General features: G+C 38.5%; 1 protein-coding gene across 1 annotated transcript in view; it reads right to left on the bottom strand.

Moving 5' to 3' along the window:
• Positions 1-3,266: 3,266 nt before the first annotated feature.
• The window catches only part of LOC133667249 (uncharacterized), a 48,751-nt gene continuing 38,290 nt past the window's right edge, over positions 3,267-13,727 (bottom strand). The window contains exons 5-6 of the mRNA XM_062084416.1: positions 3,764-3,866; positions 3,267-3,509 (exon numbers count right to left, since the gene is read on the bottom strand). Coding sequence (XP_061940400.1) covers positions 3,430-3,509; positions 3,764-3,866 — 183 coding nt within the window. The 3' untranslated portion in view covers positions 3,267-3,429. The remainder of the gene's footprint in view (positions 3,510-3,763; positions 3,867-13,727) is intronic.

The following is a 13,727-nucleotide window of genomic DNA, read 5'->3' on the forward strand; positions in this document are numbered from 1 at the left end:
TGCTGACAGGAGTTTTCAAAATTCAAGAATTATGCTCTGTGATATTATTTAAATTAACTTATTACATATATTTTATCATATTTATAAAAATGACTAATAAATGTTTGATTCATTTTTTTATATCAAATTACAAAAGATTTTTACAAGAATCCATCTTGTTGTAACTTCAAATATCTGTTATTTTAAATTCCTTGCTCACTTTCAGACCAAGTACAAAGAATAAAAATAAAAAGCAAATGTATCTTCCAAAAATTTTCCCTTGAATTCCTCTGAAACTCCTCCTTTTAAAAATTAATACGATAACAATAAAAAAAAAAAGAAAAATAAAAAAATCAGAAAATTCCTTTTTCCTTTTTCCACCACCGAATCGCGCCTTTCCCCGCTAACACGACGAGACAATACACCTCCCCCCGAATCCACCCCTACGATCCTTCAGTTCATTAATTCTGACCAAATGCCTGGTCTCTATGGCGTCTCTTCGATCGCTAACCTCCGGTCCTCGAGCTCTCTCGCCTCCACCCTTGGACCACTGGCAAACTGAATTACATTAGAGAGAAAGAGGGTATATGTGTGTTTGTGTGCGCGTTTTATCGAGTCAACCTGGCAGATATATCCTAAGGCGGGCAAGGATATCGTCGAATCCGGAAAGGGTGTACAACGACCCGAAAGAAAGTTGGCACGCGATAATCTCCGACTGTAAACCCGAATTGTTTCGCGCGAATACCGCTACTTGTTGTTCACTTGTTTATGGAAATATTTCGTTGCATTGTTTCCATGGCTTACCGAACTCGTTTTGCTATTGTTAACTATGCGGTTGTTATTGGTAAGTTGGTTGTTGCTAATGGTATACGAGTATAGTTTAGATTGGTTTCCAGGAGGAATTTATTGGGAAATTCGCGTATGGTTTCCGGCTTCGACGCTTCTTCCTCCAGATTTAGATTTTATTGCGATATTAATGTAACGTTAATGGGATTGCGTCTAGATTATTACGATTGCGGTATTAAACTGTCGTTTATTCGAAATAAAAAAAAAAGGTGAATATCGAACGAAATAAAGAATATCGATACAAATAATAAATAAGAAAGAAAACAAAGTTCCAAAAACTCCGCTGTAACAAACTTGTTACAATTATTTATTCGAAATAAGAGAAGAGAAAAAGAAAGAAATACTGGAACAGTATTTCGAACAGGATGAAAAATAACCAAAAGAACGTCGACGTGCATTCTCACGTGGATCCTTCCAAAAGCTTTTGCGCTGTACACAACAAAGCTCGGGTATCCGAGGTTTATATCCTCGACAAGGGTATTCTAAGCGCGAGTTATAATCTCCGCTCACTTGATTTAGGCACGTATTCGTAGATGGACACCTCCGCTGATTTCGAAACAGCACAAACGAACCGTCTGAATATGAGATAATATTGCGCGTAGTCCGATTACGAAGTTAGCCTAACAACACAACGTTGTATACGCGGGGGATAATAACCGAACCGGCCGCTTTTCACTCCCTCCTCCTCCTCCATCGTTTCCACCAACCTCTCCCGAGTATCTCCCCGTTTCCCCACCCGTTTTCGCGCTCGTTTTGTTTTCCAAGACTTAATTTAATCCGGCCAACAATCGGGGTCGTTCCCAAAAACCGCGATTAACATCCTCAGGAAATACGTAATTGGCGAATGTCGATTCGATTGAACGGAGATTCGGCGATTTGTCCTCTCTCTTTCTCGATTTAATTTAATTTTTACTTTCGAGAGCGAAGGCTATCGATGCTTCTTCTTGGATTTAGAAATAGAAAGTTAGCTTTTTTGGAAATCTCTCTGAGCGTTACTGTATATCTTGACGACAGCGGAGATATAAACTTTTAACAGTCGATTAATTCGATAGTAATCAATACGTACTACTCGAGCGAGTTGCGATCGTTCTCTCGAAAAATTTCTCTCTATGAATAACAATCGATGAAATCGAGAATCTTTCCCAAATTTTTCAAAACTCTTCATCCGAGAGCGCATCGTGGAGGAAGGAAACAAGCTTTCGGCCACGGAAACTTTGCCAGCAACCTTTTCCACCAGGATCGAACGGAGCGAGGCGGAAAAGTAGACGGGGGACAGAGAGAGAGAGAGGGAGGGGGGAAGGAAAACGAGGAGGAGAGGGTCGGAGGAACAAAATTCATTTGGCCAAATTAAACAGAGTTTAGCAATTTGCGCTTAATCCATTTGTCGGGGATCCAGCGTCCGTCAGTCCATCCGTTTGCTCCATCCCTCTCTCTCTCTCTCTCTCTCTCTCACTCTTTCTCTCTGTCTCTCCATCCATCGACAGTCTACACGACCACCACTATGCACCCTTTCCCTGCACCAGAGGCCCTTCCAACGTTTCACCTTAACTCCTGTCGATACTAATCCCTCCCATCCTCTCCCCTTTCACTCTCCCTCTCTCTCTCTCTCTGCCAGAGCTCTTTCCAAAGAGGTGGAGAAGCCGGCTAGCTCTCTTTGGCCTCGCATGATTCGCAGGGTGCCACTTTGAGAACGGGGTGTCTCGCAAATTTCCGGCGTGCACAAGGGCTGTTAATAAATTGCTGGCCACCCCCCTCCTCCCTGTGATGCTTAACCCATCACGCGCAAACGATTTCACGCGTAGGATCGATGAAGAGATTCGATATATATTTCGATATATCGTTGATCAGCAAGGATCTACGAGCTCGATCCGAGTCGAAAGGTACGATGGTTCAAAGAGGTGGAAAATTTGATAAGAGTACAGAGGTGTTTAAGATTTTAGATAGATTTTAGATAGAAGGGAAGAATTGGGAAATTTTCAGATGATTTCCGTTTCGAGAGGTGATTTCCTCGTTTGCCAAAATTTCAGGAAAGAAATATTCAGGAGGAATAAGAATTATTATTGTTACAGTGTAATGGGTGGAAATTTTGCAGAAAAGGGGAACGTGGTTTGATCCTGTTTGATCGAGGAAAAGATAAGGATCGAATTGTTTCTCCACATAGCATATAAGAATAAGGTTGTTATTGTTCGAGATTAATATTTGGTTTATCAACGTAGAAATCAACGTAGAATTAATTGAATGAAATAAAAATTATTATTAATGCTTATATAATAATTAAAATTAATATTCGAAGAGACCTTGAAACTTCTTACCGTTTAATATTCTCGAGATGTCGATATATTTTTACAACGACAACGAGTCGAGAACTAAAGCATTAAACTTCGAAGAAGTGAATCGTTTTTCAAAGTTTTCGGTGAAACGGTTTAAGAAAGTTGAACAAATTTCCTCCTGTATGTTTATTAAAATATCGAACGCTTCGGGCTTTCAAATACCCGGTAAATAAAATTTATAGCAATGGAAGATTAAACAGAGACTAAACTGATTCGAGGGCTGACCCACGGATCGCGTCAGCCTAATTTCTCGAGTGCCTCGAACGCAATAAATCTACAAGCAGGACGTAAAGATATATCGTCCCGACTTTCTTCCATCCTTATTCACGCCGAAGTGCGCCATATTCCGCTCACCTAAAAAAGAAAGAAAAAAAATACTCTTTCATTTAACGGAAAAAAGTCAAACATCTTCTATCTTTCTACGTATCTTTCGTTTGCATCTTTCTTTTTTCAGAAAAAAATATCGCCACCTCTTACAAAATAATTCTTGCGAATAAAAGTTACGATTGTGTCGTTCTTTTAATTAAAAAAAAAAAAAAAATTCATCGATATCTTGGGCAATCTTCGAGGAAACTTGAAAGCGAAACTAGAAGAATGAGAAAGATGACCTATATTTTTCCCAGGAAATGCGTACACGCGATGGTAAGTGGTGAAAATCAGCTGATCCATCCATCGACTATTGCACGTCCTTGAATTAACGAGCGAAAATCTCTGTGGGCGAAGAGAAAAGTGTCAAAAGTCTTGAAAAATTACAATTTCCCTTACACGACGATATCTCGAAAGTCCGAAAAAGCACGTCAAAGGAGAAGATTCCCCGTTTCTTATGGTTTTGCTCGAGAAACACCATCCAATTCGACGTAGAAGACGTTCAAAGTTTTCGAAGCGATTTCAATTACATTTACATCCGATTCCTCTATATCCACGTTTTTGAAAGAATTCCGAGATATAAAAAAATTTGGAACGGACAAGATTCTTTGCATAATTGAAATTGAAAATCTTCTTTCTAATCTTTAACATTTATCGATCGAACATTTCCATTTCGATTGATACAAATTTTTTCTTCTTTAAATTCATTCGCGGTTCATCTAAATGAGCCAACTAAAAACAAGAAACGTAACCAGGCGAAAAAACAAGGAAAAGGAAGGAAGAATTCGTTCCATAAAACACATTTTATCCTTGTCGGTTTTATCTTTACGCGAATCGAGTGTTTTAGCCACTCTTTAGGTTTACATCGCACCGACCGGTTCTTCTTCTTTCTATCTTATTATCCCGGAATTGTTTTCAACCTTCTCTCTCTCTCTCTCTTTCTCTCCCTCTCTCTCGCTCCATCTTTCGACCCCTATCCAACGAGCCAACACCGTCCTTCTCTATATTTAGAAGCAAGTGGAAGCGAGCGAGGCCAACTTAAGTGTATTGGCAGTTGTGTCCACCTTTTTATTTTCATCCAATCGGGCGAGGACCTTTAAGAATCACTTCGTTCGGAAACCGTGGAGTGCTCTTCGAAACCGAATGTTTCGGGGACTCTGGAGAATCGGTCCCAACTCTTAAATGTATAAGGTGCGTATATTTTAAAACCTTATGGGTAGATAGATTGTTGCGAACCATTGTTGTTGTTTTCGAAATTGAAACGATCATTTTTTGGATAATCGATAGATACTTAAGAAAAAAGAGAAAAAAAAATAGGGAAGGGAGTTGTTTGATTTTCGAGGGAGGGGAAAGAAATGGTAAATATTTTATCAGTACCTATAAAATAAGTCTCGAATCAATCCGTGTAAAAAGAAATTTTATTTTCTGACGATTGCTTTTCGATCAAGATTAAATTATGGATCGATCAATTTCCCGTTTTATTAAATATGGAATATATTATATTGCTCTGCTATCGAGCTTTTTATAAATTTTCATGAAAAAAAGAAATCAATTATTTTTATTATTTTCGTACGATGAATTTAAATCTAGATTTATGCTTTTTCGATAGCCGGCGTGATATATATATATGTGTATATATATATATATATATAAAAAGTTTATGTTTACCGCATTGAAAAGGGTATATAAAATTTAATTTAAAATTCAATTCCCCTATTTTGTGGACATCATAAAAGTATATAGAACAATTAAACAGTTTTTATTATTAATAACAACAATACTGTAACGATACTTTGTAAAAATTGTCATTAAATTGAAAAATAAAATGGAAAATACGAAAAAAAAAGAAACAAAAAAACAAATGTATTATTAATATAGAAGGATTAAACGGTGTGCCCTTTTCGATCGAGCAATAACTTTAAAAATTTAAATCGAATTAAAAATCGAAAAGAGAAGAGATTAAAAAAAAAAAAAGATATCTTCCCGATTGGATGGATAAATATTGAGCGACAAAAAAGAACAAAAAAAATTCGAACGATCTTCAATTTAGGAAATGTATCTCATGATGAAGTTCGAATCACAATTTCTCCATCGTCTTGCCATCGTTTCCTCTCTCGTCATTACCTATATCCGGCCGAGATTGGAAAGGACGAAACTAACTTTCACCATAACGATGGAATTTTTAAACGACGTTAAATCGAAAAACTTTTCCTTCTCAATTTTTATTACCTTCCGATTAATGATCGCCAAGTAAGCAAATACACCAAGATTTGATCCTATACGAGAAGATATCGCCAGAAATTATATCAGTTCAATCCTCTAACAATTATTCAAATTCCGATAAATATCGAGAGTTAAAATTAACTTTCTTTTCTCGAAATTGATTCAACGAATCCTAAAGCAAATATTTTATCTCTCTGTTTCCTTCAATACTCCAAACACCATATCAATTACATCGATATACTTGCCAAAAATTCTCTAACAATTCACTCCATCTTCCAAACAAACTCACAAAGAAATTGAAATAGCCGATTGTAATCGAATCCAAGGGATCTCGATTCTGTTTGGTGTTCGTTCACGGAGCTGAAAATGCCGAAAGATTAAATCAATGGAAACGGGGCAGGGCGATGCGCAACGCTTGTCGCGCGTGTCGGCTAATTTTCACAACGATGGTGTAGAAAAGGTGGTGTAGGGAGGGGGATCATTCGAGGGCCGGATGATAACAAAGTGGAGCATTTGTTGGATGGCCACTCGATCGAAACAACGGCCCCGATCGAAAACCGTAATGCCATCCGCGGGGAAAGGATGATCCACTTGATCATTGGAACAAGTGAGAATAATGAAATGAATTTGGCCGGGATGTGGGCCACGTTTGTAACAACAATCCGTTCATCTTTTCGCGTGCGCGTTCATGGAAATTATTCGCGAGTTAGTGATATTCGATTCTTTCGAAACCAGGCAAGAATCGGGGTCGAATTCGAATTTTAAGACGAATTTAAAAATTGTTGCAAGTAATATTTGTATGCTTAAATTTTATACGATAAAAATTCAAATGAGCCAATTAACATGCTGAAACCGAGTTAAAAAGAAGATCGAAGATTGAACGAATACGTATAATTCGATAAAATTGAACGGTTCCGTCATTCGATACTCGCGTTTCTCATTATCGTCGCCGATTTCCACGTGGCTCGTGGAGGTTGTGTGACGTTCTATTATCAGTTCGCGTCACGGGGAAATTGCGCCCCCGACACGGGGGTTGTCCTGTAATCGCGCGCGCTCGCCTGTAACGCGAGGCGTTTCCGCGCGTTTTGTAATCGAAGAACGATCGGTCGGTGAAACCGATCGGATGGAAAAATCTCTCGATTGCCGCTCTCGCGGTCTCGCGGACTTGTTTGTTCGAACAATCCGTCTGTGTACAACGAATATCGTGTACGGCGACGATTGGAAATCGCGTTCGTACAATTTTTCATTTTTTCAAAGGAAAAAGATCAAATGGAATACGCTTCCGATTTTCTAAAGATGGAATCGTGGATCAGAAATCAGAGGATATTTTTGCATTTCGAATTAGAATATTTCGGATCGAAATCGTGTTTATACAATTTTTGATTTTTCGAAATTTATGAAATACGCTTTCCATTTTCTAAAGATGAAACTCTAAAACTTTCTGCTTCAGAAATCAAAAGAATCGATATTTTTGAATTTGAAATTAGAATACTTTGGATAATCAATGATATGAAAAAGATCGAATGGAACACGCTTCCGATTTTCTAAAGATGGAATCGTGGATCAGAAATCAGAGGATATTTTTGCATTTCGAATTAGAACATTTCGGATCATGTTCGTACAATTTTTGATTTTTCGAAATTTATGAAATACGCTTTCGATTTTCTAAAGATGAAACTCTAAAACTCTCTGTTTCAGAAATCAAAAGAATCGATATTTTTGGATTTGAAATTAGAATACTTTGGATAATCACTGAAATGAAAAAGAATGGAATGGAATACGATTTTCTTAAAGACGGAAATCAGGGGAGGATTAATACTTTTGGATTTGGAATTAATATTTGATATTTATAATTCGCAAGAAATATCACGCCGATATAATATTCATCTTCGTTCCTTCGTTCGTGATATCCACTCGTATTTCATCGCTTTACGGTCCATTCCGCCACGGATACGGTTAAATCGCGGAAACGTGGGGAACACGCGTTTCCACACGAGTGCGGAAATATGCAGATACGCGTACATGAGGAGCAGAACCTTTCACGAGAGTCCTTGTTCGGGTACAACGGTGTTCCATTAGTTTTATGCCCTGTCCACACTTACGTTTTATACAGGCGCCGTTGAAAAACAATATTTTGATTAATTATTTTTTCATAGTTTCATCTCGAGTGATTAATGCCGCCACTATTATTGAATTATCGCGTACCGGTACTATAATAAATAGTTTGCAAGTTGCTCTGATCAACTCCAGCCACTTTGAAAAATAGATCGAAAGAAAGAAAAAATTTTTAACGATTTTAACGATTTTTCCTTCGAAATATATTGTGTGAATTGTATTAATTTCATTTTTTCCTCCACAATTGGGACGGAAATTTTTACAGAGAATGGAGGGAATCGGTTTGGCTAGTATGTGATGAAAAAAGAAAAGAAAAGAAAGGAAAAATTGTCAGAGAGGGGAAGAGGAGGAGAAGAAAGAAGAAAGAAGGAAGATCAAGGATTACTTCATAGGCCAGGTTGGCGACGCGTATTCTTGGGGAATTAACACACATTTGCGCTGTTATTGCTTGAGAATACACGTAGTTTGCCTGGTCGTTCACTCCCAGACGACGAGAATTTTGATATCTAATAATTTTGACTGCAGACGAGTGGAGAAGTCAAACTAATCAACTCAACACTTTTAAAATTTGTTCGATCTTCAACTTCGGATGATCAGAGAGATCAATAGAAATTTTTGCGCGAGCACGTTGATCAGTTTGGCTCGTTGCTACGACGATATTGTAAGACGTATGTGAAAAGTATGTTGATACGTTAATTATCTAATTAAATATCACAAAACATTTTTTTCCCCCACAACTATATGTATCGACTCACGTTTTACGCATCGAACGATAATTTTCAACGTCTCCATTGTTCAGTCAATCGATCCTACTTATACAGCGTTATTATATCTTGTTATTGCAGAAAGAAGCGTTTATTTCTCTCGTAAGGAGAGAAAGAGAGAGAAAGAGAAAAGACAAGAAACGAAAAGTTATTGTGTAAAAGGCAAGAGAACGGAAGAAAATAAAGAGCGAGTTACCTTCTCGATATTGCCCCCTTTACATTCCCTTTGTCCCTTTAAAAAGAAAACCCATCCGACGTATCTTTCGAATGATTGCAGTCTCCGACTAATAATGGCGAGTAATAATGGCGATGGAAAATAATACGCTCCCACTCTTGTTGTTGATAGTGTGAGAAACGAATCGAATTATATTATTTCATAATTCATAGCGTATAATATTACTTTTGTATCTTTGTTATAATATAATATTGTATTAATTATAATCAAAATATGTAAACAAATTAGTGGGCAATATTGCGTTTGCAATAGCTTTTAACGATCGATAATAATAAACATTGGAAATAATTATAGTGCAAGTTCCAAGAGTATAAATTAAATTAAACGTTGATCCCTAGTATCCAGATCATCCACCCTACCCCCTTTTAATAATTTATTTAATACCGTGAAAGAAATTTATCGGAGAAACTTTGAAAAAAAATAAAATTAATGGATTAATTAATTCTTTCGTCTTCGTTTCTTTTTTTTCTCTCTCTCTCTTTTTTCTATATACAATAAATTACGTCTAAAATTCTCGAACGAAGATTAATTATTTGTAAATGTCGATGTCCCAATTGAGATTAAACTCTGCAGAGAGAATTTCAATAATTTCTAGATTATAAATTATACACTCGATATCACGAGTGCTAATTAAATATGTAATAGAACGAGTGTTTTAACTCGATACTCGAAACTGGATATCCGTACGTCGAGTTATTTCCCGTACGCGGTGATATAAAATAAAATAATTCTCGATAACGTCTTCTTCCTTATCGTATACAATCGTTTTCCTTTAATCAATTTTAACGCAAGCTTATTGCCCACACGGAACACGCGCAGCAACGTGAATCGCGCTTTACCCGCCGACTTGTTCTCATTTAAAGTCCAACCGAACTTGCTCGATCCCCGCGCAACCCGACTTTTTAATGGCTAATACAAACTTTCTTGCCTTTAATCACGCGGACAATAAACATGCAAAGCGGCTCGTTCGATTTTTCATCCCGGTCTCTATCTATTAAAAATTTACCGGATCCGTTTTCCATCATACATTATTCTTCTTGTACTTTTAAATTGGAAAAATTCAATTTGAATTTTTAATCATCTTAACTCTGACGAAATCCTATTAAAATTAGGAAAACTTTGAACCGCTGCCAACTCCGAAGATAGTAACTTCCGGTCAACGAGTCAACGATCATTGGAAACACGGAACTTTGCCCTTTAAAATGCTTCTTAATCTATCCCGATACCAAGATATTTCGGTGCTCAAAATATCATCGCGCAAAGAAAACGTAATTTTTAATTAAAATTAGGAAAATTTTGTACCGCTATAATTCCGAAGATAACGATTTCCGGCGAACGAGTGAACGATCATTAGAGGGGCAGAACCTTGCCCTTTGAAACGCTTTCTCGTTTATCTCGATACGATTTCCGGTTGCCGAGATATCGTCGTGTAAAGGGAAAGTTAATTTTCGATCGTTTACTATCTTTCTTATTTGCCGACCTCTCACTCACGCTCTATTTCACTCACCAATCTCCAGGCGCGATTTCTGGAAGAACGCAATTTCCAAGAAAAATTTTTAAGTCATCGAAGTCGCGAAATCTGCACTATGGATACTTGGAGTATTTCGATAATTAATTAAGATACAAGAGAAAAAGGAGCTTCAAATGATATAATTTGATGATCGTCAATTGAAAATGATACTTTTATAATATGGATAAATGGAAGAGCACGTAACGAAGGATTGTTATTACGACACTACAAATTGGAATATCTTGCAACATTCTAATAACTTTCACAACATCTATCATGGGATAGATTCAATAACACTAACGTAAACTTCAATCTAAAAATTAGTTCGGTGGTTGGTTACGAGTTTGTACACAGGGCACAGCTTGCGCAATATCCAGTGGCTTGGTAAAATTAGAATTGCCACGCCCTAACGCAAATCCCTAACCAACATATTAAACTTACACAAAGATTCATATGTGACATCGTTACAGCTTACAGAATTCCCGTCTTCGCCCCGATTTAATATTAATTTAACTCGAGAAATGTTTTCGAATTAATCGCGCTATTGAAAATCGGGCGCAAGACTAAAAATAGCTTAAAAAAGGAAGAAAAAAGACGAACGAAATTGAGCCATTCGTTTGCAAAGGTATAAAACTTGATATGAAACTTAAGGATTACGATCTCAAACTTTCCATCTACGTACATCACACACACGTAACGATATCAACGCGTCACGAGGTGTCAGATTGAAAGTTCACGGTTTAAAAATTCGCTCGCTCACCCCCTAAGCTACGCGATAAAGCAACAACAACGATACATCATCCCCACCGAAAAAATTCGATAAATGCAAATTTTGAATTACGCCACTATTTCCGGTAAACGATAGCCCGTGTGCACGATGGAAGAAGAAGGTTTATGAGAACGAATTATTCCGCGTTTCTTCGAGGAGAGAAACGGGCAGAGTTTTTACCCCGGCGAAAGAATCATGGTCGGGGTTGGCCGAGGAAATGGCGGACGTGGGGGAGGGGAAAATACGGGGTAAGTTTCCGTGACGTGTAAATCACGCTTTACCGAGAGCTTTTGAGTCTGGCAGCAAGGTTCGTTGAAAAGTTAACAGGCCGAGGAATGAGTGGGGCCGTGTCCCCCTCTCTCCCCCATCCCGCGCTCGTGGCACCGCCCGCTTTTACTTAATGCCTTCTCTCCTCCCCTCTCCCTTCTTCTTTCGAAGGTGTTAAGTAACGAGCTTGTTGTATATGAATGCCACCGGCGAAAACGAAGCAATTCTCACCGGTGATTCTCTCTCTTTCTCTGAATTTTTTATTTTCCTTTTCCTCCTCTTTTCTTCCGTTTCGGTCGCACGATGGAGTCTTTTGTTCTTTCGAGTTTCTTAAAAAAAAAAAGAGAGAGCAACAGTGTGGATATACTTGTACGAGTACACTTGAGTTTAAAGATGCAATAAACTCTCGAGAGTCTACCTTTCGTTTTTTCTTTTAAAGAAAGAAATTCTTGATTCTTGAGGCAGGGATTCAAATTGGTTTAACGGGCGAGCAATTTCTTTTGGCTGCATTGAGATCGAATATTTTTTAAAAATCGTTGAAACAACGTATTTGGCTCAGGTCCGTGGGCACGCCACCACCCAAGGGACTCGCGAAAGCGGGCACGAGACCCGTCGGTCCCCCTTGCGGAAAACGATCGATCGAGAAAAATCCTCCCTTCACGTATATACCGAGAGTAAGTAAAAACCTCCCTCCTTTTCTCAAAGGGGACTTTAAAAAATAACACGAATCTACATACATACATACCGTGCATAGAAAGAAAATTGGGAAAAGGCAAGTGGAACAAGTCATTTAGAACGAAGCTTCTTTCTTGCAGCAGTCCAAATATTTATGCGACTCGAAATATTTTAGCCGTGAAGGTCTGAGAAGGCGAGAGTAGCGCGCGAGACGAAATTCCAGTTGCACTCCCAGAATGCCCCGGCGACGACTCGCACGCTCCGGTTTCCGGGATTCCAGCTGCGCCTCCTTTATTCGGAATTCATCGGATCTCGAATACTTTTCGTCCAGGAGATCCTTTGGAAATCCCATGTGCGCGGCACAAGAATGTTTCCCCCCGTTTGATCCGTGGCCAGAGCCCCGGAAAAATGCTCGATTCCAAAGGAGTCGCGGTGCACGCGTGTCCCTCCCCACCTCCGCCACGTACACACATCTCTATCCCTCTGTAAATTTTCTCGCGTGTCCTTTTACGAAGAATGGACGGACGGGATAGGATCCTTCCTTCCAACGAGTACGCTCGATGAATATACTCTTTGCCCCGTTTCAGGATCAAACCGTTTCGTTTCATTGTTTGCACGAGTGTGAAAGAAAATTCTAAGAAGCGAGTATCTCGAATTATTTCGATCAAATATTTGTGGACGGATGTAAATTTCGCAGAATCAAACGCTCAGATTCTAATAAGAGCAACGATTAATAAATATCGGGAAAATTGTAAGCGTAATACTGGTGACAACGACGTTGGAAAATTCCATGTATCGACGATGGAATAGGCGGAGGACGGAAATGGCGAGTATCGGGCGAGTTGGAAAGCGTACGCATCGACGCGTACGAATCTATATTTGCTTTATGCGAGGATTGGGAGAGGGAGAGATGGTCCTTACCGGAGATATCCTCAATTACTAATCATCAAAGGGATTTAGGAGGAAGGCCAGATTAGTTTAGGCATCTTGTAGCATCAACCGGTTAGATGGAATCGGGAGAGAGAGATGTCGCAGGGAGAGCAACATCCTGGCGATGGATAATGCTGTATGCGCTATCGAATTACGGACTAATTAAACCTAAGTAGCTTTAATCGTAAGCGCACTGTGCTTATGTAACGCATTCTGATTGAAGATGCGCGTACTTAAGATCCTTCGCAGCTACTTACTAATCCATATCCGGATAATTCCTCCCATCGATCATCCTTGCGATCGGCCTTGAGAATTTGCACCTTCGCTAGCATCGGATTTTATCTTCTTTTCTAGCTAGATCTAATTTTTAGCTAGATCTAATCTTTACAGTAAGCAAAAATATTTAAATTCTCCCGTTTTTCAGCCGAATTCAATTACGCCCAATTGGAGATTTTTCCAAATTTTTAATATTCTGTGATATTTAATCCATATTCGATTAATAATTTCCAAGATATTTCGAAATTTCAAAGTCTCAAATTGCACTCGACGAGAATCCACGCGGAGATTTTTCTGAATTTTTAATATCCTAGAATCCAAAATGTTTGATCCATATTCTATTAATGATCCATTTCGATACGATCATTCAAGATACTTCGAAATTTCAATTAGAGCTCAGAGTCTCGGCGAGAAATCGAAAACCCAAATCTTCTTCTGAATT

The sequence above is a fragment of the Apis cerana genome, linkage group LG14, assembly GCF_029169275.1.
Source record: "Apis cerana isolate GH-2021 linkage group LG14, AcerK_1.0, whole genome shotgun sequence".
Classification (NCBI taxonomy): Eukaryota; Metazoa; Arthropoda; class Insecta; order Hymenoptera; family Apidae; genus Apis; species Apis cerana.